Source organism: Bidens hawaiensis, unplaced genomic scaffold (genome assembly GCF_021521415.1).
Source record: "Bidens hawaiensis isolate Kalapana, Puna unplaced genomic scaffold, B.hawaiensis_p1.1 tig00000237_1, whole genome shotgun sequence".
NCBI classification, from domain to species: domain Eukaryota; kingdom Viridiplantae; phylum Streptophyta; class Magnoliopsida; order Asterales; family Asteraceae; genus Bidens; species Bidens hawaiensis.
In genome coordinates, this window is record NW_027491021.1 from 4,519,640 (window position 1) to 4,535,071 (window position 15,432).

Consider the following 15,432-nt stretch of genomic DNA (forward strand, 5'->3'; position numbering starts at 1 on the left):
CGATTGACCAAGAAACATGAACAACTCCTCACCTTAAAGCTATTGGAATTTAGCAGAACATTCAAAACCCTAACCAACTATCAACAAGCTTCTATGATCTGATGGGCCCATTCAATCACAATAATCAAAACACCAAGTAATGATTAAACATAACCCTAAATCTAAAGAACACAATCAAGAGATAAAAGATCTATGTGAAGCAATAGTTAATAATCAACCAAGATAAGAAACATTCATATGCATCATGAAAGCAAAATCAAGTCTTTTACTATTAAAATAACGAAACCATAATCAAATCAATTGTCTAAAGCAAGAATCAAGTCAATACATGTTCATCAAACCTAGGTAGACATGAAGTCTAGCCTAGCATAGTTATAATCAAAGACAAATAACTAAACCAAAGAACAAAGAGAAACATCATAAAGATTAATGAACAAAGGCAATGAAAAAGAACGAAAGAACCCGTCTTAATCGACCCTTGAACACCCGTATGAAAGCTTGATGATCCTCCTTGATTCCTAGCCTCAAAAACACCTTAAACCTTGGTTATCCTTCTCAAAATCGGCTGGAATAATCCATCGAATCAGCTAGGTTTATATTAATATATATATATAATGCGAGCTGGGCCTTGTTTGCAAAAATATGTTGATCAGTAGCTCTAGGCGCCCTCCAGGAGGGGAATTCCGGATTTTTTATTATTTTGTGATTATTCTTGTTATATCTTGATAATATTCTTTCTTGAACTCCAAGTAACGCTTAGAACCTTCTAGACCTTCTTTTCCTTGACTTTCAAACCACCATTTATATGCAAATAAATCAAAACTCGTAAGTTAAGTAATCATGTAACCCATGATGAGCACAACGAGCATAAACTTCGCATAAAAAGATAGAAAGAATAAAGCTTAACATTCAAGAGACCAAACGATTTAAACATGATAAACATATAAACTTGACTCAAAACCTTAAATAATAAAAGATGAAAAAAACACGAACTAAAACGAACTCAAAACATTAAATAAACAAAACTTTACAAGGGATTCGAGATGTATATATAGATATATATCAGTGGTGATGTGATGGGTTTTTTTTTACAACTTAAATATTAAAAACAATATTTTACTAGAACATATTACAACTTAAAAATTATAATTTAAAAATAAAAGTTACATTAAACAATCTACTCCTCGTCCGAATCCGGAAATTCCAAACCTAAAGAACCTACAACTTCAACTAGATCATATCTCAACCGATGGTGAATATCTTCATCCCACAAGTCTAATTGCACTTTCTCAGGAACGGGAACTTGAGTAGGAGGATCCGACACCCAATCTGGAGAAATTGCACGTCCATCTTCTTTTATTAACATATTGTGTAATATGATGCATGCATATACTAAGCTACCCTTTAAGTATGCAACAACCGATCGACTAAGTATGCACCATCTACCCTTTAAGACACCGAAAGCTCTCTCGACATCTTTACTTTCCGATTCTTGCAACTTCTTGAACACCTTTTTCATTGGTCTTGACAGGAAACGAAAGGCTTTTACAAAAACAGACCATTGCGGGTAGATACCATCTACAAGATAGTAGCCACGTCTGTAATATCTCCCGTTGACAAAATACGGACAGAAAGGTGTGGTACCATCTGTTATGCTTTGAAATAACGGTGATGTGTATAGAACAGTGATGTCGTTGTTTGAGCCAGGAACACCAATATAAGAATGTCAAATCCATAAATCATTTGACGCAACCGCTTCAAGTGAGATGGTCGGTCATTTGATATCACCCCTAACATACGCCCCTCAAAACTCACGTGGACAATTCCTCCATTCGATATGTGTACAATTGATGCTACCGAGCATCCCTGCAAAATGCCATCTAGCCTCATGCGCGGCGTAAAGACGTGTAATGTCGTGTCTTGTTGGTTTTCGTAGAAACTATTTGCCATACAATTTAATAATCACGTTACAAAAGAATTAGAGACATTCACGTGAAGTTCTTTGAGACATTTATAAGTATTCATCGAATTGGTCGGGTGGGTTACCTGTCGCTAATTGAGGAATAGCGGATGTGCATTTTTGAAGCGGCGTAAAACTTCGTTTGCCCCTCGCGTCGTAAGATTCTTGAAACCATTATTCGTTTGCTTTAACATCGGCTACAATCTTTAAAAATAAAGATTTCGGCAAACGAACCCGTTCCCTAAACGTCTCGTCATTGTATTTCGGCTCCTCCACAAAATAGTCGTTCATTAGCACTTCGTGGGCATGTATACGATCACGATCCACCATTTATTTCCTTGGACAGCTCGAGCCTTCAAGTTCATTATATAACAACGGGAACCATTCAACAATGTCATCGTCCAAAGACGAAGAGCTAGCGGTGTCTAGCGGAAACGAGTTGCTCAAAAATTCCATATTTTTTTGTTTTGAATAGAAGTGGTGAAGAAATAGGTTTTTGTAGTAGAAGATTGAGAGTGTTTTGAATTGGATTTAATTTTGAGTTGGATTGAAATGGTTGTTTATTTATATTGTTTAATTTTTTTTAATCCCCCAACGGTCACCCCCTCCCCCAACGGTCAATTTTCTTGGGCTTGTACACGTGATGGCTATCACGGCTGGACCCCCATCACGCGTGATGGGGGGACCGGCGACGATGTTCGTTGGTGCATAACGCGTGATGGAGTGGCCATCACGGACCACCCCGTCCCCCCTAAGAGCATTCCCAATGGGTTCTCCATACCCATCTTTATTTCTAAAATTTAGAAAAAAACATTAATCACTCCAATCTTTAAATTTTAGTGAAATGATATAGGAAGTCTCCAAATTTAGAGTGTCGTAACAATACTCCATTTCCAACTACCCTTCTATAAATATATATTAGAACTCAATTTATTTTGAAAATGATAATAAGACAAAATAGTTAAGAGTTAAGATTATAAATGAAATAAAAAGAAAAAGAAAAAAGAATATAGAGATGGTAACGGAGAATGAGTTGAGAAAGGTTATTGAAAAAAAATGTATAAATTAAAAAAATTATGTTTATTAGTTAAATTTTAAACGTGGAGATAGAGAACTCATTGAGAATACTCTAAGTACATCAAATTATTAAATAAAGTTAAAAATCATTCAATATGTATATTAATATACATAAATATCTATTGTATCATATTTTACATCAAACATTCAAGAGGTTGAAAAACATCAATTTTTGTACATATCAGATACTGCTTTAATCCATAATTAATCTATATTATATATAAAGCATGAGTGAGGGACCTCTTAAATTTTAAGAGGTACCAAACTTATTGCTTTAAATACAAATAACAATGCATATGATTAAGACAATTTAGGGACAATTTTGTCTTTTGACAATTTTGTCTTTTAGCAAAAATAATGTACGGTTATTTTTAAATTATTCAATAATAATTACAAATTTGGTCCTTTAACTTTAATTAAATTTTGTTAATTTATAGAATAGTTACATATATATCCCTTATTTTAAACCAACTACCCCCATGACGTTTAAACGTTTATAACTTTTTCACACGTTAATATTATTTAAAAAAACATTATACCATAAAAACAAGTATTTTATTGTCTTTATTTTGAGTATCGTATTGCTATATTTTTTTCATTTTAAAAACTTAATGTGTTATGTGATTACCATTAAGAACCGGCAAAACGGGTCGGGCGGGTTCGCCATTCGGGTCATGGGTCGATACACAAAAGGTTAATTTGGTTTGTCTTGGGACGAGTTCGGGTCGAAAGGGGTTAAATCAGTACGGATTTCGGGTTACATTGTCAGGAGGAACGGGTGGTTGGTCAAGACTCATTCAATGTAGTGTTAAATACCTGATTGCGCGCGTACAGTTGTTTGACGTGTTTACTGACACCTTACACCAGTTGAGCTTTCATTGCTGCATTACGAGCATATTATCGTCGGGTTACGTGTATACTGTTGTGAAGTCACGCACTTACTGAAACGGTAACACGGTTATGCGTTCGATGTCACGTTTGCGTACATACCCCGCTGCATCGTGCGGGCATCCAGCTAGTTTTTTTATATGCATTAATCATTAAAATATCAATATACAAAATGATTATTTTGTTGTGCTTCTAAATCTGAAAATCGTATTCAGATTGCATATAGAAACAAGAATTCAACTACAAGAAACCCTTGCACCACAACCAAGATGGTTATGTTTTTGAACTTGCTTGACACTAGAAGACAACAAACGACTTCGTCGATTCAGTGATCCACAACTCGAACATAGGTAAAAAATGATACCATGAAAATAAATTCAGCACTACACCAGATCACATAATTGTCTTCTCGATCCGAAGGCTTGTCTTCCAACAGATCACCATCTTCAAGCCACCAGAAGACCGACTTTGAAATCTGACAAATATAAGATTATGTTAAAAGAGTTCAAATGGGTGGTAGGATTGTTTTGAGTTGACTTGAAACACGTTTTCTTGCAGATTCTTCTACATCATTTATTAATATATTTAGTGTGTTAATTTTTTTTTTGTGTTAAATATGATCACGAAAAGTATATAACCAACAATATATGGTTACCTAGTTTCTTGCATAAAGTGATTTAAGAGAATGTGTACATCCGAGATAGTAAAATACACTTTGGGTGACTTTTAATATGTTGACCCACTTAACCTATTTGACCCGTTTCCTTGTTACCTACAAATTTATTCTAACCCGGTATAAATAAAACATAACTCAAATCAAACTCATTCATAAGCAATGAAAACTATAAACGGGTCTTCATGAATTTCAAGTTTTAAAAGGTCTTACGGTGCATTATTCATAACATTATGCAACTTGTATGCACATGCAAACACCCTATAGCAATTAATACACACAAGTGAGAAGTCACGTACCTAATTATCATAGAACCAAGAAGAACGTCTTCGAGAACTGTTGCATAAAAAAATAATATATAACATATCAACTGTTTTAACATCCAAATCACCCAATATAAAAGCAAACGGGTCAAAAATGCTGACCTGCGATGATCTGTCCTACCCCTGAATATGCTACTCCTAGTCACAAACTCGCCTTCAGCCTCATAAGCTCTATAATCTGCAAACTCTGCAGACACCACCGAACCGTCATCAGAAGTTTCAAAACTCAATCGATGGCTACCTCGCCTCGATTCACTAACCCGAGCCCGTCTTCTATTTCTAGAACACCTAAAATTAACAAACACTTTATACAAAATACAAGAAGTCCACCAACTTTTATCTTCACCAGAAAAACCTTCATATTCATCACCAGAACCATTATCTCCGTATTCTATAACATAATCTCCCAAAACGACCCCGTGTGGTACTTCTGAATGTATAGTGGTTAAAACATCAATAATATCAGATGACTGTTGAAAATTATTCCAATCTTGTTGTCTTGAAGGATCAATCTTTGATGGGCACGCGTGAGGATGCTCCACCTCAGCATGTTCACTAAGTTCCATATATGTTCCTGTAAATGTGCATTTTTCTTCTTCACAACATCGTTTTTTACCATCCAGTTTAACTCGGGCTTCGTTTACAACAACCCAACCGGTAACATCGCCTCTACAGAGAGGGCATAATGGTTTGCTAGTAGCGTCAGAAGTCAAAGGCGGGTTTGACCTGGGTGATACTGATATCTTGTTTGCTGTTTGGAAACGGTGCAGGCAGTTTGAGTGTAAGTGACCAGTGTCGCATACGAAAGGTCTGCATCCTTTTTTGTAAGAAGTGCATTGAAGAAGAACACAGTTGTGCGGGGAGGATAAGCATATGGGACAAGTGATATCTTCTCATTTGATATGAAAACCGTCCATAACGAGTGTGAAGTTGGAGTGTTGTGCAGTAAACTTGTTATGAAAATACGTGTTCAATTTCTCATTTTTGATTTACAAGTTGTATTATAGGATAAAATGATTATAACCAATAGCAACAAATAACCTGCTCATATACAGCATAAGTAATTGTATTGTACCTGTTGAATGAATAATAAGAAAATAACAAAGACATAAGTTTTATTATTGGATATGTGCTACTACTTACATATGTGCTTCAATAACGAAATTACAGGAGCAGATACTCATCACATAATTCACACAGATCCAGATTCATCCCATTCCCAGTGGCAGAAGGACATAGTGGCCACCGGGTTCGTCCGAACCCAGTCTTTTTTCGGTTTTATATATTCGAACTCATTCTATAGTATCGAACTCATTCTTTTTCCGCGAGCGAACCCACTATCATTTTAAAAAAGTATTCGAACCCATTGATTATAAAAAATTTAGTTACAAACTTTCTTAGTAATGAATATTATTTTTATAAAATATAAAACTCTTTAAAAAAACTATAGAAATTACTAACAAACATTATAAATGAACCAATAAAAAATAATTACCCATATATTGTTTATAAAAAGTCCAAAATTATTCATAGAATGGGTAATAAGCCCAACCCAATTCAGATACTTAAACATAATACCTATCTAAAATTAAATAAAAAAAAAGTGACCAATCAGTTCTGATTGCCTCATCGCGACATTGCCGGACTTTATCTAACCGCATGACCGACCCATCCGGCCCGAAAACTTTGACGCCAAAAAAAATCAAGCACCGAAAAATCCCTAAGCCATAGAAAAACATTCCGGGCTCCGCCACTGCCCATTCCTATTCATTATCTTTTCAATCCTCATCATTCTCCAGAAAGAGATGAATAGCAAAACCTAGCATGTTAATTTATTACCATATATACTAATCCAACCGTTAATTATCAACAAACAGGCTAATTACAAGTCCTACATACACCAAAAGCAGTACCTAATAACCCAAATTACCGCAAAACAGTGGAATTATCGGCTAACGAAAGCAATATAAAAGGCTGAAATTTAAGAATCAGTTAGAAAAGATGATGCAATTGATCAGATTAGATCTATAAAGCAAAAAATATTGAAAGGAACATGAAGTGATGAGTGACGTACGATGCAGGGATGAAACCGGCAAGGAAAAGAGAGAGATAAAATTGGAGTGAATATAATATAATATAATATAATCTAACCTTGGTGATGATCGATGAAGATCCACTCAAGTAGAATATATAATAATCTGAAAGTGTTTAGTAAATCGATCGGAGAGGACTTTGGGATGGTGAGGTCAGGTCTGGTCTTTCTTAATCACAAGAGATGATGTGGAAACTTGTGTAGCTATATTTTAACCAAGGGCGGAGGGGAAAGCTACGTCTCCAAAGTAATATTAATATAATATACTATATTATATATTTTAATGACTACTGTGTGTATTTATGTCATGCATCGAAATTATTACTATTATTTTATTATATTTAGACGTAGTTCAAACTAACTTTAATCTCACTAAGTTTTCGTTGATAAAATAAAATATATACTTTTTCGGTGGTGGTGGTGGTGGTGGTTGTTAGTTATAGAAGTGATACATTTTCACACTTGCAAACCTAGCTTTTAAATTTCAATTATATATGAGGTACGTTTGGCCTTGATTTATTCATGTTTTTAACATGTTTTTAGGCCTTTTCTTGAGCAGGATAACTACCATACATTTGTCCCATTGGCTTCAATTATAACTTTGAAATCCTCAAATAAAATAAACTATTTGAAATTTATGGGTGTTTTCAGTTGTTGAATATATATATACGAAAAGGATAATTTGAGAAATCAATTTACAATAAGAAGTGCGAAAAATCAATCTAAACCATTGATTATGTATGTATAATCAATTGGTTTAATAATGATATACTTGTTAGTAACAAGATATTAATATGCAAAGATTCCAACGAAAATGAGGCTTTTTGAAATCATACATGAATTATTAATAGCATTTGTTTTGTAACTATTACTAGTTAATTCTAAGTTACAAATCTATTTTTTTAAATGTTTTTTATTTAAAGTTACCTTTTTTAACTGCAAATTTCATCACCACAAGTCAAAAGTCCCTACTAGCAGCTAGTAGGAGCATGCAACAACACGAACAAAACATATTACAAAGCCTAAGTTTTTCATCTAGTCCAACCTAAATCCAACCTTCTAGTTCTATCTTTAAGCCATAGGTAACTTAACACCTTAATGTCATTCAAAATCCGCTAAATCTTAACCGGAATATTAGAAAAAATACAGTTGTTTCGGGCTTTCCATATACACCAACACGCCACCATGTGATTGCACCATCTTTCTTTTATGCTCAATGCCAATGACCTGCTTATGAAGATCATACACATCTCTGATCGAAAACACATATATCAGGGGTATATCACACCACAAACTAATGTTATACCAAACCACGGAAACAACATAATGTAGGTCCTCTTTGGATTGATCTAACAACTTTACTCGGATCAATCCGTGTTGTTAGTTAGCGGAAATCACTAATGACACTCGGATCTCAGATCTTAGTTTGTAAGAAAGAAAAGATATATAGTGGGAAAAGTGGGTGTTTGGTAGAGAGAGAATTTTTCTTTATTTCCAAGTGGGTTTTTTGAATTATGAAGAGTTGTTGGAGAAATGGGGTAAAGTGACCTTATATATGGTCCCCATTTCTCCAAGTTTACAAAACATGGTTACGAAATAAATGTACTGAGGTACGTAATACACCGACTAAAAGCAAATATAAATACATACACAATCCTAATACTAATATAGAATATTAGCCCTACAATCTCCCTCTAGGATTGAGTATGTCCAGGAACCTTCACCAAGTTCCTTGCTCCGTCTTTATTTCTTGAAATCTAGTATTTGTCTTGATCCAAGAGCTTGAACGAGACTAGATCATGGACAAATATTTATTTTCCAAACTTGAAGACTTGAACTTCAATCTTATATCGGGAAGAATCGACAACAACAGATTTTAGAAACAACAGATACGGGAGGCTCAACATCTAATTTTCCTTTATTGACTTTTTGTGCCGATTTGTTTCTTTGCTTTGTCCTTTGACTGATCTTTAGACACGATCAGTTCATTTTTGGGTTCAACTGTCACGTTGTCGTTTTCTTTTAAGCGCTTCAGCATCGGCAACTTCAGTCTCTGCAGTTCGAGATACTTGATCTTGATCTACATGTCCATGTACAGCTGCACAAAACTTAGAGCGAATAAGATTCGTTCACAGACCCTCTTAAGGGTCATAGAAGAATTTTCTTTTTCAAAGCATGCCCTTGGTTTGAAGTATTTGCATAATAACTCTGAAATTTTATTTTATCTTGATTTTTCATAAAATACCAATTTAAGTCTCTTAACTTGTAAATGATTTGTTTAAGTCCCAGGTTTCCAACGAACTTTGTATGAACGACCTTGACAACAAAACACTGATTTTAAATAAAACAAAAGTTTAATAAAATATGTACAAACACAATAACAACATAAAATCTTTTTGGCATTTTCATATAAAAAAAATATATACATAATGTTTTGAAGTTAACATAAAATTAAACGAGAAAAATGAAAAAGATAGAAGTAAAGATGAAATTAATGTTATATAACAATAATATATACAAAATTTACTAAATTATTTTTGTGAGAAAGATCACAACATGGAATCACATTGATCGATAACGTCCTAGATCACACTTTATTTGGATATTATTATGCTAAGAACCCAAAGTCGATTGTAGATATATTTGTCCACTTTAAACTTAACAAGTATTTTGATGTCTCTGTGATACGTGAAGGTATGAATTAGACACAATACTTATGTGGTCCCCTGTTAATCCGCCATGTTACAAATTCCTTCATACCTCGGGCATAGTTTATGTTTAGCAGTATCACCTCGAATTGACTCCGACCCCCTAATGATTGATCAAAACATTTTAAGCTTATTTAGACTTTTTGCAAATTTTCTTTCAAACAATGTTAAAGGTTGAACCATGGACTTACATGACATACAAACTTACATGCCTTCATATAAAGTGTTTAGGACTTACTTGTTTGCCCCACGTCAAGTAGTTCATATATACCCCTTTTTTGTTTGATAAATTATCAACATTTTTTTTTGTTGATTTTAAATACTTTTTGAGCATTTTGCAGTTTTCTGCTTTAACATTTTTTATTTTTAATATTTATTTTTAAAGCAATAATAAAATCTTTTAAGGTGATTAATCACTAACGGGCTCGTGTATGCCTGACTAATAGAATTTTTGCCTTCATCGATATGACTTATTTTGGAGTCGCCAACGCTTCATAAGAGTGTAACCACTAGCATAGGCAAATGAAAGTGTAACCACTAGCATAGGCAGGTATTTAAGTTTATATCACTATGACATTTACTCATTTGTCGTAACACCGAGTAAATAACCATTATAAGATTTAGCTAAAAACATCAATTCCTTAAGTCTAGGGACTTATAATGTAAATTTTGAAATTTTTGACTCATCACGATACGCGACGGGATAGTCATTTGACTTGCACATAAAACCAAATTTGGACGGCGTAGCGATACGCTATGGTCTAAGCAATAAGATCATCACGTATCGCGATGACCACGTTAAGTAACCGGTACACGTGTCCAACCACGTGTCAACACGTGGCACGATTTGACAGGCAACGTGTCACCAACTGGTAAGGCGGTGAAAGTTGAGCGTCGCGCTACGCGACGGGGCTAAAGGGAACCCCATCGCTTATCATGATGGGTTACCAAATTTTCCTATAAAAGGGGGTGACGGGCATAAGACATTCCCATCCCAAAAAACACCTTCATTTTACACACACATAGCCTAGGAAAGTGTGCTCGATTGTTGTGACGTGCCGACGTTCCGTTTCCTTGAAGTATTGTGCAAGTAACGAAGTTATAGTCGAGTTATCAATCGTAAGCGAGTTAGATCAAGACCTTACCTGTCAAGTTTACTCTTTTCTTGATATAATTCTGAGTATCCGTACTAAGGTTAATATAGTTCACAATCAAGGTTTCAAACGCACACCGACGGTACAGGTTAATACGTTAACCTTTACAAACAGTCAAAACATATTTATACTCTATAAGATGAACATGTTGTTTATCTTAAAGAGTCAGTCAACGTTTACATGAGATTACTTGATCTATAAAATGTTATAATACAAGATAGAAAATAAAACCAACTCAGACCGATTACACATGTGTCTGGATCCAAACATAATTGTTTAGCCTAAACAGTCAAAGGCTACGTGGCCGCGGGCTAACAGACATAACTAGTTCCCCATTAGGGGCTACGTGGCTCGGGGAACACTTTTGTGTGTGTAGGGTAGTGGTACAAATCCCGAAAGTAGAAATACTTCTGTTGAGCTTGTACATAAGACTATATTTGTATTGTAACTGTTATTCAATTATTTTTGGAGTCATACGTGTTCACCAGCACATAGCTGACGTATTTTTCCAACCCAATGCAGGTAATTAAGTAATTATAGGAAGCAGCAAGGATTGGAGTCGTCATGGAAGTTAGAAGCGTGTAACAAGATGGATCAACTTTTGTTATCAAAATCCTTGTAATATGAACATATATTTTGTAAAGCAAATACTTGGGTATTTAATTTCCAAGTAAATTTTCAATAAAAATTAATATTATATTCAAAGTAAAGTCTTCCACTACAATTAACCCATAAACTCTGATATATTTACAAAACAGGTACCAACTATTGGTCACACTTCTAGGCCCTAAGTTGGGGTGTGACATTTGTCAAGTCTATCTACACATCGGGCAATGATTTTGTTGGTTTTTTATCTACTCTTTTCATGTTCTAGGATTATTAATGATAGTTTCTTATCATTTTCCAAAGGTCAGATCAATTTCTCAAATTTTTATAATTTTCTATTATCCGACTTCCTCTAAACGAGAGAATATATTTTTGAAGCTTTTTCTAGTTTTCTTAACAAAATATAATGAAATAATATAATATAAAATATTTTTGACGAGTCAAGTGACTCAATTTTGTTTTTCTTAAATGAGATGAAAATATTTTTGGTGATTTAAACTTAACTCATTTTCTCCCTCTAAAATTATGACATCTTTTAAAATATTTACAAATTTATATACAAAAAGATAGATATGATATTTTAATCAAAACTGGATGATGGCTTTAGTGAAAAGGTTAGCAAAGCTATTGTTAGGTTGACTATCTTAAGCATGCATTATCACATCATATAACAAAGTTGAAAAGATTTACACCGAAGCCCAGCAGCTGATGCTGGATCCATCACTTGAGAAACGCTCAACAAGTTGTGGTTGATCCTTTTGAACAAGTTTAGAGTAATTGAAGCACAAAGTACCATTTCCCTTCCTTGAAGTTTGTCATCCCATATCGCTTATGAAAGACTCGAATCCGCTAACGAATGGTTTAGCATCAAATAGAAAGGGTTCGTCTCCCATCATATGTCGGGTGTAACCACTATCTAAGTACCGAATACTCTTGATAGACCTCCTTGATTGACCCTACATGCACTAAGCGTTTAAATGGACGTGGGTTCCCGAGACTTTGTTGTCTCAGGAAGGTCAACCGTAAATCGACCAAACTTGATTTTATTTCCTGAAAACCATTTGTTTCTTGGCGACTCATCGCTTGAAGAACAGTCCTTAGGAATCCAAGCACAAACTTGTTCCTTGGTTTTGAAGATTTTGGACTTTTGTTCTCTAAATTTTAAAACTGTTTTTGGTGAATCCTCAGACTTTTCAGTCTTAGGATCATTTTTGATTTTACCCTTTTTAGTTTTCCAAAACGGTTTTCTCTTGCGTTTTACTTTATTAACACGGGATCTCACGTCCACTTCACTGGCTTCACTATCAGCTTGATCAGTCATTGAATATGGGCTACCAATATCACCTTTTGGGGATTGATTAAGTCGCCTTTGAATATCAAGTTGTTGCTTGAACCAGTGCTTGCAATGTCTTGCAAGGTGAGAAGAATGACCACAAACAAAACAACACTTTCTCCTAGGAGCACTATAGAACTCATCAGAACTATAATATGGTTGGTGCAGTGGAAAAGGTGATCCTTAGAAAGAAACATGATCATAAAACACATTTGATGTGTGACCCCGATCATCAAAAACATTAGTGTAATATGAATCAACAAATTTTTTTGATAATGACCATAGTAGTTGCAATCAAAATAGTTGTATGATTGAGGATTTTGTGATTGATTAGTTGTTTGAGAAAATGAGATTTTATTTGATGGCACACATTTACATGAAGTACTCGTTTGATTATCATTTTCAAACACTTTGCTTTTACTTGAATTATCCTCAGTCTTACAACTTGATGATAAACAACTTGATATGTTCACTGATGTGCTAAAAGTAGTTATATATTTATTAACTAAAAAAAACAAGCTAATCTAGACACTAAGTAATATTCCTAGACTCTTAACTTAACTAAAACTACTAACCGGCAAGTGTACTGGTCGACTCTAGTATAGCTAAGTAAGTCCGGATATCGAACCCACGAGACACTATAAGTTACGAAACTAGCAAACAAGACTCAACTACAAGACATAACTATTTAATAATAATATTTGAGAGGGGAATTTTTATACTAGTTAATTAAAACTCTAAATAAATAATTAACTAATAATTAAAACTTACTAATGATTAACTAATGATTACTTAATTAAACTAATAATAAACTAATAAACCCTAAACCTAATTAATATAATAATAATAAAGCATAATCATTAATCTTAAACTAATTAATTTAATATTAAACCTTTAACCTAATTAAATTAACTAATAAACAATTAAGAACACTTAGATTTATTCAGATGATAATGATAACTACTTAGGCTAGAATCTCCAAAGTTACGGTTATTAATTAAATGGAAAACTTAAGTTATGGAACTTGGATCGTAAAATAGACCATTGACAGAAAACCCGAACAGGACCATTGAACCTTAAGAAGACGCCTATGGATTTCTAACAAGTTTTAAGACTCACCAGTTTTATGAATTAAACTTCTTCACGGTTATTTAATAATTTATGTATAAGTATCTTTATGACGAAATCCTACCTTACAGCGCGGAAATCAAAGATTGCAAAGCGGACTCAATTAACTTAATAGACTAAGCTAACAATCAAACCTAGACGGGCTACTTACGAAGAACTAGATCTAGCAATCCTGACCAACAAAGATCTATCAATAGCCTATCACCTTACAGCTTTCTAGGCTAGCAACTCACTTTTATCTGTTTAATTGATTTTATTGTTTCTATGATTTTAATCGATATCAATCACAAACTAGTCAAGAACACACAGTAAATGACCTAACAAAACCCTATCCTATGAAACAATCAACAAGGGCAATGTGAAACAATAAATCCAAGTAAACAAAACCAAGCAATCATACGCATCAATTAACTCAAACTCAACAATTTACTTAGAACATAAAATCCATAACGAACACAATCCCAAATAAAATCAAACCGAACTAAGGTTCATCACGACCTAGGTAGTTTATGAAGTTTAGCCTAGCATCATATAGTCTAAATCAAACAAAACAAATAAAACTGAAAACATTGTGAAAATATAAAGAACGGGAAATTAAAGATGATAAAACCCGTATTCTTTAATCGCGAACGTGTAACTCTTCACCGGTTGTTCTCGTGCCTTCAAAATCACCACAAGACTCGAAAATATGCTCTCAAGAACTCCAAGTTCGCCTGGTGGCTTCAGGGTATTGTCAGGTTTAAGTTAAAGATGTTTAAATACCCAAAACAAGGCCCAACATGTAACAAAAATGAATTAAAAATCCCATCAGGCATCTCTAGGCGCCGCGCGACCAGGATGTGGGTACCTGGCCGCGCGGTGTGGCGTGTCCCACTAAGGAGGCCGGTCAGACCGGCCCGGTCTGATCGGTTCTCTGTTCTGGTTCCTTCCTGACGCGTTCCGGATCTCCGTTTTGGCTCTTTTTACTCGTTTTTCGCCCTTTTTAATCACTACCAACTTCCATTACCTACGGAACATAAAAGTGTTAGTAGTATACAAATCTCGACTAAAAACGAACAAAAACTATTAAAATATTAAATAAACTATACACGGGAAACCAGTATTGTAAAACTCGGCCTAGGCGGCCGAGTACTCGGCGCCTAGGCGCTCATCGGGACTTCACTGCACCGTTTTTCTTCTCCAAGGTCAAAAAACTCGGAATCGGCACTAGGCGGTCCAACTCGGTCCTAGGCGGGCCAACTCGGACCTAGACGGCTCTACTCGGGCTAGGCGGTCCAACTCGGTCTTAACAAAATTTTGACTTTTATTAAAAAAATTTAATTTCTCCAAGAGCTTACCACTGTTTTTTTTCTTTTTCACACTAAGACGCAACATAATTTATGTTCTAAACTTGCAACCACCATTGTTATCATCTGATTCTAAGTTCTAAACTCGCAAACATCTTATTTAAGTACGATTTAGGTACATCTTTCATCAACTAAGACATGTTC

General features: G+C 34.6%; 1 protein-coding gene across 1 annotated transcript; it reads right to left on the bottom strand.

Moving 5' to 3' along the window:
- Positions 1-4,098: 4,098 nt before the first annotated feature.
- LOC143604904 (uncharacterized) lies at positions 4,099-5,619 on the bottom strand. Its single transcript, XM_077081253.1, has 3 exons — positions 5,024-5,619; positions 4,898-4,934; positions 4,099-4,400 (listed from the first exon to the last, which is right to left on the bottom strand). The coding sequence occupies exons 1-2, from the start codon at positions 5,485-5,487 to the stop codon at positions 4,898-4,900; spliced, it is 501 nt and encodes a 166-aa protein (XP_076937368.1). The 5' UTR covers positions 5,488-5,619; the 3' UTR covers positions 4,099-4,400.
- Positions 5,620-15,432: the final 9,813 nt, after the last annotated feature.

What these genes read in the sequence shown, in the direction of transcription:
- LOC143604904 (XM_077081253.1), bottom strand. Translation starts at nt 5,487, where the DNA reads ATGGAACTTAGTGAACATGCTGAGGTGGAGCATCCTCACGCGTGCCCA. An exon ending in GGTAGGACAGATCATCGCAG is followed by an intron (nt 4,935 to 5,023) that starts GTCAGCATTTTT and finishes TTTATGCAACAG; the next exon opens with TTCTCGAAGACGTTCTTCTT.